We start from the raw sequence: 17215 nt of genomic DNA, 5'->3' as shown, positions 1-17215 counted from the left end.
GATGTTGAAGAATATTATGGTTGTATCATGTGATGGTTTCAGTTATAGGATTACTATCGTTCAAGAATATTGTGAATATTGTGTCTATATGATATGATCATTTCGAAACAAAATTGGAACACAATTCCCCGCGGCAGATGTTAGAATAGTTGTTGAAAATTAATGTTCATGTAACTTTTTTTTAGAAACTTAGTAGTTTTTTAGTGTATTGGGATTTTCTTCTTGGAAATGGGTTTTATGAGTTGTAATACACACAAATATTCACAGATTACATAGTGAGTTCTGGGACTTGTGAAATTTGTAATTTTTTTCTGGGGATTTTTCATTTTCTTGAATAGGGTCGGTGAAGTGTAATAATTTGTGGGGCTAATTGTGTTGTTTTTGGCCATGTGAATTGTTGTGTAAAGTTTGATGGGTTTTTCTAGGACTGATCTCATCATATTATTGTATTGGTTCTTCTTTTCATTTGTCTATAAATCAGTGTAAAGTGACAGGGTTATAAAAAGCAATCATAAGGAATCTTTGCCATTTCTTTTTCCTTTTATATCGATTATATTATAAGTTTTGACTCATGGAGATTTCTTTTCATTAATGTACTTGATAGATATCTCAGTGAAAATGTCATTTTTTGTCTCTGATTTAGGAATATTTGTCATTTGATGCTAATGCTGGTTATAACAAGTTTTAAATTAGTTATGTCAATCTTTTTTAGGACAAGCTTGATATTTTTTTCCTATGTTATAATTTTGTTTATTGCCAGAAGTGTATGAATCTATGTTAGAGTACTAGTACTCTCTGTAATAATATAATGAAAAAAATACCAGCTAGGCTTGAATTTGGTGCTAGCATGTGAATGAACCATTCTTTTTAGTTGTTCCAATGATCTGAATAACTAGCACTGATTTCCACAAATACTTTTTTTATTTGAATATTTTCAGCTTCTAAAGTTCCTTGTTACTTTTTAATATGCTAGGGCCTTGTCCATTCATGCAATGGGGACCATTCAATCCCTTTCAAGAAGATAAATAAAGGGTAGACATATACTGTCTCAAAACAATGTACAATTCCATAGAAGAACATGGATAACTATCTTAAAGTTTTTTAATATCTTTGTGGGAAATGTTAATACCTTAAAGTCAGGATATATTGATTGTAGTTTCTCATTTAGGCCTTATCCATTCATGCAATGCGGTTGTGGTGACCGTGTAATCGCATCACTACAATTGTAGTGTGATATCGATTTACGGTAATGCGACTACATCAGATTGTATTTGGACCACATCAGGCCGCAACGCAACAGCATCGGGCTGCATCAGACTGTATTGATGTCAAAAATATATTTTCATTCACCAAATAATTCACACTGCAAGGGCCATAATTTGCATGGCAACGACCTCAATAACCGCAATTGCAGTAACTAGGACCGCAATCGCGACAATAACCGCAATTTAAAACACTACATGGGTTTAAGTATTGTTAGAAGTAGGCCAACTAAGGTTTTTAGCAACTTATGATTCATGGGCATGCTTACAAGTTCAGTATAGATATTTTTGTGTTACAACTGTTTGATTGTAACGTTTCCAAATGAGTACAAATTTTCATTTTCTATAAGAAAAGAAAAAAAAAGGTAAAGGCTTTTTTATATCAATAGTGAATACAAAAACAAATAGAAGATTAAAATGAATGTTGGAAATTTTATATCAAATCTCAAAATCTTATCCACTTAAGTTTCTTTGCTTCTGCTGAAAATGTTGGAAGGAAAAGGTGTGGTGAGAGAAACAGACATGTCAGAAATGATGCAGAAGCAGGTTATGGAGTTAGCTCATCAAGCTCTTGATGCACATGAAGTATTTGATTCTCAATCCATTGCTCATTATATCAAAAAGGTCTATCTTAAAATATTTCAACCTTTTAATATTTTTGGGGGTGTTATAATGCATAGCATGGTTGTCTTATGATTAGTATTATTTGTTTATCTTTTTTTGTTGTTGGGTGCACTAATTAGTATCTATGTTCTCTAGCTGTTCTCATAAGAATTCTTAAATTTGTGAAATATGCTTAATTTGCATATATATTTAAGTCACAAATAGTGATGTATTATTGTATATATTAAAATGGAATAACTCATCTCTGTTTTTCTAGAGTACATCTGTTATCTTACGAAAGTATGTTATTGCATGTGCCATTGCACGCTGTCACATGAAGTGATATATTTTTGGGATAGAGATGTCCACTGGTATGATTCTTATGCTGAAAAAGTGAGGGTGAGGCAATGAAGAGGAAAAAGTTGTACAAGATCACTTATCTCAAAACGTATTTCATTCCCGGTCTCAGACTAATCAAATATTGTCCTATAAATAATTTTTTTTTTCTTAAAATAAATAAAGTTACATTCTGATGAACCTGGGTAGGAATAAAACATGGTTTAAGACGGGTGTTCTCTATCCGACAAATTTTTAATTTGTCAAGTAGGTAACTATCTAAAGGGCAGCCACTCAGTGGGATCAGGGGAGGATAGATGTATGTAGACTAACTCTCATAAGCGGAGAGGTTGTTTATAGAAGTATTAAGTATCTCATTTAATTAATTTGTTAGACAGAAACTTGATGAAGCATATGGACCTGCGTGGAATTCCGTGGTTGGGAAAGACTTTGGATCCTGCATTACACATTTATGTGGAAGTTTCATATTCTTCCGTGTTGAGATGATGGAATTTCTGATCTTCAAAGATGGGAAGGATTTCAGCATAACTAAGGATGAAGCTATTGGAGTGTTCCAGAATGCTTGAAACATTGATTCATAAATTCTATAATTCTCCAAGTATGTATTAGTGTCTTACAATAATGTTATCTAAAGAATTAAATGTTTTATGATAGAACGTTATGATGTTATTGAATTCATATAGCTAACCAAAAGACTTAGTTGTTGTTATGGTAATCCGTAAAATAAAATATTTGTTCGAGACGAGATAATGTATGCACAAGAGACTTTAATTGCATGCATGCTTTAGTTTAGTATTAGCTATCCCATGAATTTTAGGGTATGTCCTCTATGGCTCAAATGAAGACCATAAGAATGTTACTCTTGAAGTGAATTTTAAAGGTATAGAATCCCAATTTGTTAATGAAAAGAATATAATAAACTTTGGACATAAAGCATTGGTGTAATAGAATGGAGGACCATTTAGTGAATTCTTATGTTAAAGATAATATTTTTCTGCTAGAATTTCATAGTAAAGTATAAAATTCTAATTAGTAGAGTAGAACTCAAGCACATTTTATTCTGGATGTAATATCAGTACAGTGTGACATAGGATTGATTTGGCCTCAACAGCAAACATGTCATTTATCTACAAAATAATGTGCATTCAAACCAATATATATATATATACCAACAAAACGTTGGTATAGTGGTGTAAGACTCATTGGATCCCTAGATCAGCCAAATGTTCGATTCCTAGAGCGATACTTGTTGGGAACGACAATCACACATCCCGAAAGAGATTAGTTCCTTATCCATATGGTGAAAAAATACTCATAAATAAACAAAAAAACAATATATACCTAAGATTCCATCCAAGCAATAACTTACCTTAAGCTTTCAGTTGTTACTACAGATGAGAAAATGGTGTTTCCAAAATCTCTAAATTTGCCAGCATTAACAAGCTTGAATATTTGGAATGTTCATTTTATTGCAAGTGACAATGGCCATGCTGAACCTTTCAAAACCTTGAAGAAGTTGAATAACTTGGTCCTTTATGATTGTTCCACAACAAGGTCATGCTTCTATATATCTAGCACTACCCTTTAATTTGCTGAAAGAATTTCCAATCTATGTGCATCTATGTGCACTTTTTTAGCCTAATTGAGTAGAATTTTTTTGCCTTATATCATCTCTAATTCACCTTCATTATGTAGATTTTTATTGCTTCAAAGCTCCTAGTTAGAAGAAGTTGCCATAGAGTGATGAAGGAGAAATGTGCATTTGGTGAATTACTTCTGCCTTAGCTATGTTTTTATGTAATTTGGCTTGGTTATTATGCTTAATGATGCTATTAGTACTAAATATTTGTTAACCTTTGAGACCATGATATGGGTACATATTTGTTGTCCCACACTTTGTGTCACTCCATATGCCATGGGTTTGTGATTGGTCAGAAAAAATATATTTAAGTTAAATTTTAATTATTAAGTATTTTTCTGACCAATCACAAGCGCATAACATATGGAGTGGCACAAAGTGTGGGATAGCAGATGTGCTCAACATTGGGGTACACATTTGTTGTCCCGCACTTTGTGCCACTCCATATGTCATGAGTTCGTGATTGGTCAGAAAAAATATGTTTAAGTTAAAATTTAATTATTAATTATTTTTCTGACCAATCACAAGCGCATGACACATGGAATGGCACAAAGTGTGAGACAACAGATGTATTCGACATTGTATTGTTGTTGTAGGATGCTACTAATTAATCATGACATGGATTCATGATTGTTGTAGGAATATCAATGAGTACATAAGATTTTTATACCATATCTGTAAATGCAATAGTTTAGTCGTAACATAAATCTCCATGACATGGGCTACTTAGTAACCGATTATTGTGCATTATTTTCCTTATGCATTATGTACTATTTTGCTAGGCAACACGTGTATTATTATTACATATTATGTATTATTTTTCATATTCAACCACTTAAACCACAAACCCAAAGAGGCAAACAATTAATGATTTACTTGAAGAATACTTATGTCAGACAGTCAAAACTCCCCTTATTATCGATTTAAGAGGAGATATAAAAAATTATCCATATTTTCGATTTTAGGGGACATATAAAAGAACTCCTCCTATTGTCGATTTCAGGGAATAATAATAATAAATTAAAAAAATTTCATAGGATAACCGAGTTATGTAAGAAGAATGAATAAAAAAATTAAATGATATGGATTTGAATGTATAATCTTTACATCTTATAAACATCCAATATAATATATTTGCAATTGATTATACTTAAATTGGTAATTGATGTTTTTATCATCTAAAAAATGATACACTCATTTTTTTACACATCTAAAAAATGATACACACGTCTAAAAAACAAAATCAAGGGTGAGGGTTTTTTTTAGACTCTTGAGCAAAATGAAATCCCTATACAAAAAATAGAATTTTGCCCTTTTGTCCTATGATGTGGCACCACATGGCAAGGAGGACAAAGGGCAAGAATCTATTAGGCCACTTCATTATTTTCCATCCATGACAAGGAGGACAAGAATCAATAAATGAAGGGACTAAATACTTAAAAAAACTAGACTACAATCAACTTAATCAAAATGTAAAGATTTTTTATCGGCAATTTTTAGTATATTAATATTTGTTATGGACGAGACTCGTATTATCAAAATCCTTCACTTTACTCTTAACCATCAAACACCACCTTATAACTCTTTTTTATTTTTTATTTTTTTAAATTTGTTATGTATTAGATTTGAATCCACAACCTCTTTCACTCCATTCTTTAAACTCATTTACCTTAACTCTTTAATTAATCATTTAGAAATCTAACTTTGTTAATAACATTTATCCAATTTTCTTGGACCTCTAGCAATCAACCATGTAACATTAGTGAAATGAGGATTCATTTGACAGACAACAAAAGAAGAATCATTAATCCGGTAACAAAATAAAACTACAAATCCTCTTATACATACATGATAATGATATGTGTCACAAAGTTATAATTTGTTTATCAATGATTTGCTACAAGAAAGTATGTGTTTTAAAAGGAAGGTTCTATCCTATGAAGAAGATTAGAAAAAGTTAATGATATTGCCTAATTTGAAAAAATGTTGTAGGGTCTTTACATTATCACTGATGTAATTAGGCTCCAAAGGTATTTAATCTCTGAATTAGACAGAAATGAAGAAGCATATGCATGTGCTGATGAATTTTCTGTAGCTGGCAAAATGATATGCATATGTAATTGTAACACCCCAGTTCTGACATACGACCTCCCAGGTTCATGAATACATTGGACATGCCACCCCATTAAGATTAAATACTCTCTGCAGTATTTTATTCTCCTCCAATGAGAACCTTTCGCGACTCGAACCCGTGACCTCAGGGATAAATAGTCACTGTAACACTGAGTTGCTACCATTGGTCAACAACATTTGTAGAGATAAACTAAAGCTGAATGTCTTATACTTCCTCCAAGAAGAATCGAAGTAATGGAATTTATTAAATTTATTATTAAACCGTTCAACATTGGCTATGATGATGAGATAATCTGTATCCCGAGGACTAGACACAATATAAATATCACTTTAGACCTCAGGATGCAGATTAGCCCATCCTCATCCAATAATAACTCTTCCGAGAAGCATCGAAGTAGTAGAAGCTATCGAATATTTTATTAAATCTTTCGCCATTAGCTATGAGGATGAGATAATCTGTATCTCGAGGTCTAGATACAATTAGTTCGAGTATTGCTCTAGACCTCAGGATGCAGATTATCACATTTTCACCCAACAATATGGACTCTTCGGAGATCACTAAACCAATGGAAGTGGAAGAAAGAACGTTAGCAAATAATATATGGGATTCATGTTTGTTGTAGGTTGGAATGAAGATTATTAGAATGATTACAAGAATATATATACTGGTTTTTAAAGATTATATTCTGTGTGCTTTCGATTCTTCTTGTAACCATTTGTTATTATGGTCCTCACTCCTTAACTTAGTTGCATGCAGAAAATGATGTGTTCTTTTCTCTTCATATTTAGTATTTTTTAAGTATTTAGATCACTTAGTCCTGAATACGTGTGATTATCCATGCCCTTGAACTTTAGTAATTTAAACCTAAGAATATGCTTCATGATGCATATCATTCCCAAAAAGATACATTATGAATTGAAGAGCAAAGTTAGCCCCATTTTTACATGGTTCCTCATTTAAGCTACATAGTGCATATCGGATTTCACCAGTCTCGAACCAATTATCAGTTTTCTTATAAAAGAAGTCTTAGAATCAGGTATCATATACTAGAACCGGTATCGCAAACCATGTGAATATATTTTTTCGTCATACATGTTACTAGAGTTAATTTCCCAATACAATGCAGAATTATATGTGAATGATGATATTTTAATGAAATTTCTAATAACAAAGTTTGAAGGGCACTTTTCTTAGCAGAATAATCATTTATTGTATTAGTTCCAAGTAAGAACATTGTTACTTATGAGCTAATTTAAAATATAACATTCTCATATTTAGTTAGTTTTAGTATGCATCAAACATAGGGAATAAATTATGAATTGAAACAACAAATATCACATTCAGTTTTAGAATTATTCTTGAACTTGCAATGGTGCATTATTAAGATCTAATATTTTCTCTACTTGAGGACCATATAGATAATTGTTATTCTTAAGTTAATTTGAAAGGTATAGAATCTCAATTTGTGTGTAAACCCTAAAGTAAGGTTTTACAAAAAGAGTAGAGGACCATTTGGTGCCAATTACTCCCTAGCAGCAACAAAATTTAGTCCCTCGTATTTTTCGATTTTATCAGTTTAGTCCTTTAAAAAAGAAAAGAATTAAAATAGCCTCCAAAAATTTCAAATGTGAGTCAAATTAGTTCTTTTTAGCATGTTTTATAACACTTGGTATGACTAATTTGACCCAAAAAGGACTAGTTTGACCCACATTTTAAATTTTTGGGAAAGTCTTTTCTTCTTTGAAATACTAAACTGGTAAGGTCGAAAAAATATGAGGAATTAAAATATGTATTTATTCTAATTATTATAGTTAAGTGATTATGCTATCGCTAACATTGCATGTTCATTAATATCATTGACACTTAATCACAAAAGAAGTACATAGAACCAAATATTTAAAATTTTAAGGATTAGACCAAAGAAACATATTTTTCATGAACTAAAAAATTAAATAACCTTTAAATGAAACTTGTAAGATATAATTAGTAAACTAAAATTTGCTTCACATAAATTCATAAGGATTTATCCTCTCCATTAATACAGAGGCAGATAAACTCAAAACAAGATAAAAAAAATAATAAAATTTGACACTTTTATCTTTAAAATATAATAATATGACATTTTTATCCTTATATGTAAGTGTAAAAGTAATCACTTAATGGAAAGGATCGCACCTCATTCATAAGATACTTCCGGCCATAAAGAAATCAGAATACACATCATACAAAATACAAAAGCACACATGATTTATACTCTACAATTTTTTGGTGGAATGTATGGACCTAATGTACATCAATATCGTCATATATCACACATTCACACATAGTGATGTGTGTTCAAAGTTTTGAATGCCTAAGATCCCATCTAATCTCTAACCCCACAAAAAAAGAGGAAGATTATCGTATCAGAATTTATACTTTTTTTTAAGTTTAGTTTAACATATAACTACTATTACTTTTTTTATTATAGTAAGCTTTATGTGAAGAAATACGATTCAAGTAGGAATATTACAATATGGTTTGGCTATTTTTATATGCAAGTTTCAAATCCATTTTTATTTATTTATAAGGAACACAAGTATAAACTACTTGAATTACTCATCCATTTGTTGAATACTATTATTTGTTCAATAGTATAGTCACAATATCTCCATGAAGATTAATTTCTCTAATTAACTTAGAGAATAAATCTTTTATGATCCTCAAGTGCAAAAAAATGGAGGATACAACATTTATTTCTACATATGGGAGTATCTATTCATGTTGGAGGGTAGTGAATCTTATTGCAATTAAAAGGGACCAGTTATTAATAATGTAACAATATTATGATGAAGACACTAAGGACCTTTCCAAAGTACTTGATTCCCGTTAAGCAAGAATCCGGGTTCGAGTTGTGGATAGAAAAATGCTAGTTGGGAGAATTAGCCCCACATACCTATAGATGTTCCCGTTCCCGGCTCGGACATGATTGCCTCCAATGGGAAACCAAAAAAAGTAATTTTATGTGCCAAAGCATAAAGATATATAAGATGCAACAAGTATGAATATGACAAACTTTCCTTTTCATTTCGTAATCATCCATCATGCAATGCAATGATATTTGCATATTTCTGCATCATAAAGCAGATTCTTTGGTTCAAATTCTCAAGCATAACCTATAATAATCCGCATGTATGTTGTAAGAAATTCAAAAATTGTTTTTTAGGGTTTAAATTCATTACAGCACACGTGGGGATTATCACACACCATGGTTGAGAATTTGCATAATTGGTTCAAAATGGTCCTTCATTCTTTGGTATACCAACCTATGTTTTATGCTCAATATTTACGAAGTACATATATGATACATGTGTCGGATATTGACACACATTTTTTTAAAATATAGGATACGATATATTTAAGGATACATTTATAAAATAGTAAAAATACATAAAATATGATAAAATTATAAGTGTAAATCAAAATATATAAAGTAGAAAATATAATGGAAATTGTAAATCATTGTCCTCCAAAATTCCAAGTATCAAAATTAGAAAATATAGTAGAATAATTCATAAAATCGATAAAATGTATCTTATCTTATACTATTTTTTTTGTTGAAAACGTAGCAGATACGTATCTTCAACTTTATTTTATTTATTTATTTAAATTTTTGGATACTCTAAGGATATGTATCATTCACGAATTTGAGTGTATCCATGTCGGATACGTGTTCAATACCAACACGTGAAGGTGTTCAACGTATCCGTGCTTCAGAGCTTAATATCATTACAAGCTTATGCTTAAGGAATTGTGATCCTATACCTTTCATATAAACTTCAAGAATAACATTCTTATGGTCCTCAAGTACATCATATGATCTACAAATGATTATTGTATGATTCCAAGATTGTCTAAATCAACATATACATGTCTCTATGATTAACATGTAACCTAACTAGGGACAATTAATGATGAGCTTTTGTGAATGGTAAAACAAACAGAATATGTTATTTTCCATTGAGGACCCTAAACCAAAATAAAGGTAACTTTTGGAGAGTGAGAGAGAACTCAAGTTCACTACAAAGAATTACATCCTAATTCTTAAGATTCTTGCATTCCAAAGTGTAGGAAGCTTCAAGTACACTAAAAAACTTTGGTACCTTTTGTATATAACTAGCTAGAGAGAATATTTTATAAAGCAGTCAAGAAAAAACATCATTATCTTTGAAAAGTGAGGACCAACTACATGATTGGTGAAAGAACTCAGATAGATTTCATTTGATATTATAGCTCCTTGGGATGTAGACTCGGTGTCCGATTATATGTAGTTCGTCACTTTATACATTAATATTAAGAGAGATAAAATGTATATATTAACGGTGTATGAGTTTTATACATTGTCACTATATTACCATCGTCCATGTTTTATCATTATTGGCTCTTCAAAAAAAATACAAATGAAGCATCTTAATGAGGTTAACTTTGCTCTTCAATTCGTAATGTATCTTTTTGGGAATGATATGCATCATGAAGCATATTCTTAGGTTTAAATTACTAAAGTTCAAGGGCATGGATAATCACACGTATTCAGGACTAAGTGATCTAAATACTTAAAAAATACTAAATATGAAGAGAAAAGAACACATCATTTTCTGCATGCAACTAAGTTAAGGAGTGAGGACCATAATAACAAATGGTTACATGAAGAATCGAAAGCACACAGAATATAATCTTTAAAAACCAGTATATATATTCTTGTAATCATTCAAATAGTCTTCATTCCAACCTACAACAAACATGAATCCCATATATTATTTGCTAACGTTCTTTCTTCCACTTCCATTGGTTTAGTGCTCTCGGAAGAGTCCATATTGTTGGGTGAAAATGTTATAATCTGCATCCTGAGGTCTAGAGCAATACTCGAACTAATTGTATCTAGACCTCGAGATACAGATTATCTCATCCTCATAGCCAATGGCGAAAGATTTAATAAAAAATTCGATAGCTTCTACTACTTCGATGTTTCTCAGAAGAGTTATTATTGGGTGAGGATGGGCTAATCTGCATCCTGAGGTCTAAAGTGATATTTATATTGTGTCTAGTCTTCGGGATACAGATTATCCCATCATCATAGCCAATGTTGAACGGTTTAATAATAAATTTGGTAACTATCATTGCTTCGACTCTTCTTGGAGATATAGAGACATAATTTGTAAGTCATATTTCTTAAACTTATGAATTGAAGTTGCTAGACATAGGGTTTTGCTGCATAAGTAACCTTGAGATTATTTGTGTAGAATAATCATCACTAATTGAATTTGTATACTTAATCATGTATATATATGGATAGTAAGTGTGAACTTCAATTTCAGATTTTTTTATCTTTGTATCACATTTGAACTATTTTATGTTATAAACCAACAATACTAAAAACTTATTTAAAAGTCAGCTTAGAATAGTAATTTAATTGTTGAAAGGCTAGATTTAGTAAGTCGTGGTGAATATGACAACCTCTTAACTCTATACTTGTTTGTCACACTGGATGTTTATTTTTATACCCTTATTTGTCGATCTAGCATTTTACTTATTATCTGAAAAGCAACAATTAAAAAGGGACACATCATTTGAACATCTAATTTTGTTTGTCCCATTTTTTTACAAAAAAGAAATAGAAATAATGAACGAGTCGAGGCGAGATAGTGATTTTTTTAAAGTATATTTATGTTTTGATTCGTGAAGAAATATATTTAAATCATAGAGAAAATAATATTATGTGGACTTCCATGCTGGCTCCATTGATCCTATTGTCAATCCTGTTACATTATTACGTTTTATTTTAAATTCAATTTTTTTATTTATTACTTTACATTATTTATAAGCATATTTGTTGTATTTCCATTGTTAATATTTTTTATTTTAATAATAGTACGAATGGAAAAAAAATAACATTAAATATGTAAGTTAATGCTAGAAATCCATAACCTCTTTCCTCTATTATGAACAATTAATATAAAAATATCTTAATAATAGACAATTAGATAAAATATTTTATAATAATCAATAAAGAATTATTTACTTGCAACCCGATGCCTATGGAAAAAGACTATATATGGACCATTTATTGCAACACTTCCCTAAACAAAACTATATTTTATAGTACAATTGCTTTTGGAGAATATATTCTAATATTTTTTGTTTCACAAAATGTGTCACTTCATGTACCATCAATTATTATTGATTGACAAAATATATTTAAGTTAAAAATTTAATTATTAAGTATTTTTTGACCAATCATAACCGAAAAAACATAAAGTAACACACTTTTTTTTTGTATAACCAAAAACATGAAGCAATGCTATGAAAATAGAGAAGAAACTACCACAATACAACGTTTGATTATTCTAGGCCATGAAACTGAGGAGGAAATTCCACCAATATGGTTTCAATGACTGATTTTTCATGTTCACTTGTGCTTGAACTCTAACACATGTTTGGCCATGTCCAGCGACTTTTCGACACTGTTCCGAACATACACTTAACTAAATCTAATGGATAGAAAATCAGATATGTATAAGAGTACAATACAAGATAAAACGATACAGAATACAGATACGGCAGTTATTGCACCCCGCTCCACCTAGCCCAGTCAACAAACTGCATGCCACCATACACATTGTTGGCAAATCTCACACCGACAGTGAAAGCCAGAGCAACCGGGGGAACCTGCTTTGCTACTGGTGACGCTTCTACCAAGCGTTCCAGTCCATTGACGATCTGGTATCGGGTGTTAGAAGAGACCGCAAGAAAGACGCCTGCTTGTTCAGGAAGACACGAAACAAGTTACATACAAGATTAAGTCATGCACCCATTCAAAAAAAGAGATTAAGCCATGCACAAAATATTAGTAATCAAGCATATGAATTCTCCGCGATCCAAATTGTACATGAATTGTATCACCATCAAAAGTTATGGTTTGCTGTGATTGTGCATTTTTTGTGCTAACAGGTATAAAGAGGGTTTAATTGTTTTTTGGCAACAAAAGGTTACATTCGAGTCTGACATTAAATATTTGAACAGACACTTTCGGGCGAAAGAAAACGATATAACAAATAAGCTCGTCGAATAGAATATAAGAAAAGTAACAAATCGATATCTTTGCAACAATTTCGTTTCTCAGTTGTTGAAAGGAACAGCCCCGAAACCCGAAAGAGATTAATTTCTTACCCAAAAAGGTGAGGAGATACCTTTGGCAGTACCAAAAAATTTATACTATGATGATATGAGTATTGATGAGTAATAATTTAAAATAATGAACAATTTCATACCCCATAGAGCTGCACTCTTCAATAGAGGTGGCACAGGTATGTCCTCTTCGGATTTACTTATGCTCCTGATTTACAGATAAAAACTGGTGAGAAATTAAACAAAGCTAAAATTTAGGATTTATACGCGGCAAACAGTGTACGAATGATTCGGTATAAATACTGTTTACTTATAAGATTTAACATCGATAAACTTTCAATACAAAAAAATGTTAATAACATAAATATATTCGGTCAGTTTTTTTATTAACAGAATCAGCATCATTGGCACCGGGGTAGGAAGGGGCAGTTTTTGAAGAAAGAAAGTTACTATTGTGTCTAAAATCATGCAAACTATGTAAAATGAGACTCTCGACAAGAAGCCGTACCGCTTGGTAGTCATAATAAAATTTGCAATCCCTTGGCCTATAATACCACATGTGAATCCGACAGCTCCATACATTATACCCTGAAATTAGTAACGGGCATCAAATTGAACTCGATAATAGGAAGAATTTCCCATAAATTTGTTGATGAATGCAATGAAATTCCGGTCCTTACCTTGTAGAAGTATGTCCCAAGCCTCTGCTGTACAGAAAAACTACATCCTGGTCTTTCGGCTTCAAATACACTGCATAAAGTGAGCAGAATAGATAATTAGACAAAAAATTCTACACGGTCTAAAGACACAAAAACAGTTAAAACACGATAAACATAAAAGCCATGTCTTCTTTAGATGGACAACTTTGTACACCGCTACATAGGTAAAAAAATATTGGCATGATGAGGAACCTGCTGGGTAAAGCTGCATAAGCTTTCTGCATTCTTCCAAGGAATCCACTAGACACTGATGGTTTCCCGATTCGAGCATAGGGTGCTAACATACCTACCAAAGCAACATTAACAACAGTCCCAACCAGAAGATCTGCAACATACAACTCAAATTCGGCCCAAAAGTCATCGCCTCTCTTTTGAACTTCAGCAAAAGTAGCACAACAAGAATCAATGACAATCTGCAATATCGTAAGAAAGAAAACTTATGCACACAAATTTTTGTATGTCCAAAATTTCCCAAACTAGAAAAGCAACTAATATTTGTAATAGCATATAAGATATAAAGGATATAAACATGCATTTTTTAGCATATAGTTTTTAGAGTTCAAGATATGCAGGGCAGACCAAGGAACCAACTATGTCTTAATCAAACAAAGCAGGTTAATATATGATAATTGCCGACAGTGATCACTTAATGTCATGTTAAAGAACAGTTGAATAATTGGAAAATTCAAGATACTGCAAATAAACCATTAAGTAATATGAACAATAGGAATTGCAAATACTATAAGACAAGTTCAACCGACCTCTGAGCCGATTTTGAAAAGGAACGCTGGATCAGCCAGCATCCTATTGCGAATTATAGCGCATGATTTCATGGCAAAGCCTAAAGGCCAAAAAGATCCCTGAAAAAAAAAATTGAAGTCCAAAGGTTATTGTCACGTTATCTTATGCAAGAGTTTATGATGATAATCCATTATAGTCACTATTTTACAAGAGAAGGGAAATAAATCAATGACATTTAAAACTCGTACCTGCAAATCCAAATATCTAAGAAGAAGCACCTTGCGGATTCCCACACTCTTAGCAGCCTCTAACATATCTGAAGGGAGAGTAGCCCCACGAGCTTCGGTCTCTCTCATTACCTCATCATACTTCAATATTGGCCCAAACTCGTCTTCTTCGCTGCCACCATCATCATCACCATCACCACCACTTCCGTCTCCTACTCCACCACTTCCAAAGCTCCCATTACCACCACTGCCATCAAATAAAGCTCCGTTATTATCACCCCCGTCACTATCCCAAATCTTATGGTCCTTTTTCAATATATCGTCACCTCCTCCTTCCGTTTTTATTGTAGTTACAGCGGATTGTGATTCATCCGGTGGTTGTGATATACAATTTATAAAAAATGTTCCTTTCTTTTGCATAGACAAATATCTACCGCACTTATTCCCACAAAAGACTGGAAATGCATTCTCCTTCAATACATTCCTGAAACTTAACCTATTCAAACTTGAACATTGATTTCCACGATTTCTCAAAAAGGCTTCTTTCCTTACATTGAAAACATGAGCCACCCCAAAATTTGAAGAACAACCTGCCATTATCCTAAAAAAAATCTCACTACCCCAAAAAAGTCGACAAATTCTTAGCTTCTACTAAGTAAGCCCAAGGAACCTACTAGAAGCTTAACCAATCAAAAAGTAACCAACCGGAATACACCTCAAATCTGCATGATACACAGAATTAAACAAAACAGTCAATGAACCAAACAAATGAATTCTTCTGGGAATGTTCCGAAATTCAACTACAAATCTAAAGAAATGCAATTTATGACTAGGAGGTTCAATGAACCAGAAAGTAAAACAACTAAGAAAATGAAGGGTAACTTAGAGCCCTTGTGTTTAGACTTAAAAAGGTGATTTTGGCAAAAGTGATTTTTTAAAAGCTGAAAATTTAGCTTCTTCAAAAGAATTTCAGCTTTTTTACAGCTTCTGCTTTTGTGCAAAAGCTCAATCAAACACATGCACAAGTGTAACAAATGATATTTTTAATCATAACAATCACTTTTTTGTGGAAAAAAACTGTGAAATTTACCTACAAATCTAATGAAACCAAACAGAACATACCCCAAATCTGCAGTCATTCATAGAATCAATAAAACAAACAAAATATAACTAAACCAACCAATGCATGTTTCTGGGAATGTTAAAATCAATCAAAAAATTCAATTTTTACATGAAAGTTCATTAAAATCAGAAACTAAAAACAACTCATAGATAAAAATGACAAAAGGGTAATAAAAAAAAGAAGCAAAACTGAAAAAACACAGAGAGAACATTTAAAAACAAAACAAAAAACAGTTAATATACCTTAATGGAAGAGATTTAAGGAGAGAATATGAAGTAAATGGATGCGGCGGAATGGTGTGAAGGGCAAAGTAGTTCTACTTACTATGTCATTGATGTTCTCTTACTTTGTTGCCGTTGTTGTTAATGTTGCAATTTGGGTTATATATTATATATATAGGACACACCACACATAACACGTTCCACACATCATTCTAAAAAGATGATGTTGGTGGCTTAACCAGAAAAATATTTAATAATTTTAATTTAAATAAAATTTTCAACAAATTAAAATAAAAGTGAGACAATATATATATTCTTTCCTTTACTACATAGCAATAATTAAATGCAAGTTGGGTATCCATCTTATGCTTAGGCAGCGTCATATATTTATATATGCAAGGTTTTTTATGTGCACATGGAGGGTTTAAATATTGCTATAACTTTGGGAAAGATTTAATATAATTAGTGTATTATCTATTATTTATTTTTATTATTTTTATTAAAAAGTTAATAATAACTAAAAATAAATAGTGAATATTATAATAATAATATAAAAAGTTCTTTATACTATTAGTGTATAGATTTTTTTGTTATGTTATTGTTTTTCTATTAAACATGTTTTCTGTGAGTTCATGCAACCTATTTATTGTTCTTAAATAATTCCACAACATTTTTTATAATTGTTCACATGTAGTAGTAAATTATACAAATTTTTTCCTTTTCATTCTAATGGTGTAACTCACCGTTTATCCTTAAATGGATCATGTCATTTATTATCATGTAAGCGCCGTTAAATGTCACTTTTTGAAAATGAGAAAATATTAATATGTTTTCTCATTTCTCTTTTTTCATATTTATTATTATTTTAAAAGCTTCATAGAAACAATAACCGTGTTCAAATTAGAGAATGATTCTCTATTTATGTAAAAAAAAAAACATATCAATCCGAGTGTCACCAAAACTTATAGACAGTTTATTTTTTGTACAGATCACCACTGAAGATGTTTTAAGAGTTGTTTGATGTT

General features: G+C 31.4%; 2 protein-coding genes across 5 annotated transcripts; one reads left to right on the top strand and one right to left on the bottom strand.

Moving 5' to 3' along the window:
- Positions 1684-2974, top strand: LOC109353032 (dynein light chain 1, cytoplasmic-like). Its single transcript, XM_019595223.1, has 2 exons — positions 1684-1886; positions 2600-2974. The coding sequence occupies exons 1-2, from the start codon at positions 1749-1751 to the stop codon at positions 2786-2788; spliced, it is 327 nt and encodes a 108-aa protein (XP_019450768.1). The 5' UTR covers positions 1684-1748; the 3' UTR covers positions 2789-2974.
- LOC109352603 (protein RETICULATA, chloroplastic-like) lies at positions 12360-16319 on the bottom strand. Of its 4 annotated transcripts, none has more exons than XR_002108383.1 (9): positions 16212-16319; positions 14868-15568; positions 14640-14738; positions 14071-14291; positions 13840-13909; positions 13668-13747; positions 13303-13367; positions 12546-12789; positions 12360-12497 (listed from the first exon to the last, which is right to left on the bottom strand). XR_002108383.1 is itself a non-coding variant. In XM_019594712.1 (8 exons), the coding sequence occupies exons 2-8, from the start codon at positions 15441-15443 to the stop codon at positions 12596-12598; spliced, it is 1305 nt and encodes a 434-aa protein (XP_019450257.1). In that variant the 5' UTR covers positions 15444-15568; positions 16212-16319; the 3' UTR covers positions 12360-12595. The 4 variants fall into 4 exon arrangements, 1 of the variants encoding a protein (XP_019450257.1); XR_002108384.1 differs by lacking the exon at positions 16212-16319 and adding an exon at positions 15937-15954; XR_002108385.1 differs by having other exon boundaries at positions 12393-12496; positions 12528-12789.

This window comes from Lupinus angustifolius, chromosome LG07, assembly GCF_001865875.1.
Source record: "Lupinus angustifolius cultivar Tanjil chromosome LG07, LupAngTanjil_v1.0, whole genome shotgun sequence".
Lineage (NCBI taxonomy): Eukaryota > Viridiplantae > Streptophyta > Magnoliopsida > Fabales > Fabaceae > Lupinus > Lupinus angustifolius.
The sequence above is the reverse complement of the archived record's forward strand: the minus strand, read 5'-3'. Positions and strand labels throughout refer to the sequence as shown.

What these genes read in the sequence shown, in the direction of transcription:
- LOC109352603 (XM_019594712.1), bottom strand. Translation starts at nt 15,443, where the DNA reads ATGGCAGGTTGTTCTTCAAATTTTGGGGTGGCTCATGTTTTCAATGTA. An exon ending in TTAGATATTTGGATTTGCAG is followed by an intron (nt 14,739 to 14,867) that starts GTACGAGTTTTA and finishes TTTTTTTTTCAG; the next exon opens with GGATCTTTTTGGCCTTTAGG. An exon ending in TTGGGACATACTTCTACAAG is followed by an intron (nt 13,748 to 13,839) that starts GTAAGGACCGGA and finishes TACTAATTTCAG; the next exon opens with GGTATAATGTATGGAGCTGT.
- LOC109353032 (XM_019595223.1), top strand. Translation starts at nt 1,749, where the DNA reads ATGTTGGAAGGAAAAGGTGTGGTGAGAGAAACAGACATGTCAGAAATG. An exon ending in TTGCTCATTATATCAAAAAG is followed by an intron (nt 1,887 to 2,599) that starts GTCTATCTTAAA and finishes TTTGTTAGACAG; the next exon opens with AAACTTGATGAAGCATATGG.